Genomic DNA, 2,992 nt, shown 5'->3' on the forward strand with positions numbered 1-2,992 from the left:
GTACTCGACAACTGGGCAAAATGTATGACGTCAGGCGCATAAAATAAACACCTGTTCATAATATGAACAATTGTAAAAGGCATTCTTTCCCCAATAATATCAATAACAGATAATAGTCGAAAAGAGATCTAATAATGATATCATTGATCTAATATTGATTTCTTACATTGGTACAGGGTCACATATTTCTAGGAATTTGCAATCGATCGAGTCTTGCCTAAAACAAGAAATTTAAAGAAATAAAAAAATACTTTGGCTTGTAACGAGTTTCTCAACTTTACCAATTCATTCCACCAATGTTTGTCTTTGAAATAATAATTCCTAAAGCTTCATCTTCAGTTTCTGCCACATTTTAAATACAAGGAATGGATTACATGGAATCACTCAAAATGGAATTTAAAATAACATTCTAAGGAGCACCACAAATACATGTTAAACTAATATAAAATATAATCACACGTATGAAAGAATACGACCCGTTCTGCAAACACAGTTCTCTGGGAATTTGCTACCATTCTATATTGACGCTAAACTGAACTTTATCAAAGAAATATTATTAGACAAATCAGTGAATCAAGTGGAATGGAATGCAGAGATCTAAGTAACCAGTAGGATCCTACATCACGTTCAACGGCGTCTTATGTATGAATGAAGCCTCATCTTCACAAACGACAGAGAAGGAATTGAAAGTGGTGCTATTAATTCTTATATCTATAAAGAGAACTTGGATCGGTTTTCTCCGTAACTTGCTGTTACAACCCTGCACTGCTACAGTAACCTTATTTTTTATTGTGTTCTTGCTTTGACGTAACGTTTTCTATTTGTAAATAAAGTAGAGGCTAAACGTGTTACCAAACGATCATTTCTGACGTTTATCGACACCTTTATAGTGATTGGTAAATGATGTCCATGTTTATCGATTATACATTGTACTAATACAATGTGAAATTTGACAGTACCAATGATATCTTCGTCCTAATTTCGGAAAGAAGACTCGCCCACCACATTCAATTAAATATTCACTTTGCAAACAAAACAAACACCTTTTATATAATGAACTCATGCTAAACAAATGAACAAAGAAATGGAATAATAAGTTTTTTAACTGCAGCAATTTTCCTCTAGTCTACGATAAAATATTTAAAATTATATCACTTATCGATTTCAGTTACTGCAAGCAAAACATTGTAAGTCAGTGAAAACGACTTAATGATGTCTAAATTTATCAATTATATTAAGCGCTATTATTTGTGTCGATGGAGATTATGTTATGCCTGTACAGTTGCTTTTCTTCTGATGCAAACATTAAGAGTTGATCTAAGTATGGCCTTTGTTTGCATGCTGAAAACACCCAATCGTACAACTGAGGAATTTTATTTTACTACAGACAACAAACGGTGTTCCCGTTCAGGTGACCATTCTGTAGACCGAAGTTTTGAAGGAGAATTCGAGTGGGACGACTCATTACAAGCCAACATGTTGGCAGGGTATTTCTATGGGTATATGGCAACTAATATTTTGGGTGGGCTTTTAGCAGACAAATATGGTGGAAAAAGAGTCCTAGGAATTTCGCTCCTATCAGCATCAATTTTAACCATTCTTCATCCAAGTTTATCTCGAGTTAGTGGTTATTTTACTCTTACTCTAAGAATATTAACCGGTATACTATCAGGGCCAGTGCCCCCTGCAATTCATTCCTTATTTGGACGTTGGGGCCCTCCACAGGAGATAGGTTTATTGGTTGGGTTCGCATTTGCTGGTCAAATTCTAGGTAGCATTGTAGGTCTTTCAATATCTGGTCTTCTTTGTGTTTATGGCTTTGATAATGGATGGGGTTCTATATTTTATGTATTTGGTGGATTATCGTTGGTGTTTAGTTGTATTTGGTTTTATGTTGTTTATGACAATCCGGACACCCATCCCAGTATTAGTGATGAAGAACGTTCCTACTTAAATAGAACTATAACAAGTGAAAAAGTATTTAAAATAATACCTTGGAAACAAATGCTTTCCTCACCTGCAGTTTGGGCGATTATCGTCGGTTGGTTTGCTTATAGCTGGACAGATTTATCGTTCCAGGTGTTGTTACCACTTTATACGAAAGACGCCTTAAACATTAAAACAGCATCGAATGGTTTAATGTCGTCTGCTCCTTCGATTGGACAAATCATTGCTTTACCTTTGTGTGGAAGATTTGCAGATCTTATACTTTCAAAGAAATATCTGTCGACTCGTGTCGTTCGAGTCTTATTCCAAACCATTTCTCTGATTGTTTCAGCATGTCTGTTGATTGTCATCGGATTCCTCAGATGTGACCAAACCATTCTAATAAGTATTCTTTTGTTTCTCAGTGGTATAACTCTATCATTTACCAGTGGCGGTGTTCTCGTCAACAATAGAGACATTGCTCCAAATTATGCTGGTGTTGTATTTGGAATTGCTAACACGTTTGCCGTAATGTCTGGAAGTTTTAGTTCCTTGTCTACAAAAGCTTTAACCCCAAACGGTACACAACGAGAATGGCAGATCGTGTTCGCCTTATGTGCTGCTATATGTGTAGTTGGTGCTATATTGTATGTGATATTGGCAAGAGGAGAAATCCAAGTTTGGGCAATTTCAGAAGAATCTGGATCATCTGTTAAACCAAAAGACACAGAAATGAATGAAAAAATTTAACCTTTAACAAGAGTGAACATGAAGTAATGATATACAACAAATTTAAGAATTTTACTAACCATTTCAAAATATTATCTTCAGCAATGAATAATTCAATTATAAACGATGTTTTGTAATCACCAACAATTTAATTTTATCAATATGTCAATATATTTGTTAATATATAATTATTATTTTGGTAAATAAAGCCATTTGTAAATATCACACTAGTGTCATGTCGTCGATCATACATCTGTTGCTGTATCTTAGGCCATATGTTTCGCAGTTCACCGCTTTTTCGGTTGTTGCTACGCCCCTACGCCTATTCCTGTCATTC

At 35.0% G+C, this 2,992-nt stretch overlaps 1 protein-coding gene across 1 annotated transcript; it reads left to right on the plus strand.

Annotated features, from left to right (window-relative positions):
- Positions 1-187: 187 nt before the first annotated feature.
- On the plus strand, positions 188-2,787 carry LOC106881439 (uncharacterized transporter slc-17.2). Its single transcript, XM_014931825.2, has one exon. It carries the CDS (start codon positions 1,210-1,212, stop codon positions 2,674-2,676), a length of 1,467 nt encoding a protein of 488 aa, XP_014787311.1. The 5' UTR covers positions 188-1,209; the 3' UTR covers positions 2,677-2,787.
- Positions 2,788-2,992: the final 205 nt, after the last annotated feature.

Source organism: Octopus bimaculoides, chromosome 24 (assembly GCF_001194135.2).
Source record: "Octopus bimaculoides isolate UCB-OBI-ISO-001 chromosome 24, ASM119413v2, whole genome shotgun sequence".
NCBI lineage: Eukaryota > Metazoa > Mollusca > Cephalopoda > Octopoda > Octopodidae > Octopus > Octopus bimaculoides.

Excerpts from the sequence above, each read along its gene's own strand:
- LOC106881439 (XM_014931825.2), top strand. The coding sequence starts at position 1,210 with ATGATGTCTAAATTTATCAATTATATTAAGCGCTATTATTTGTGTCGA.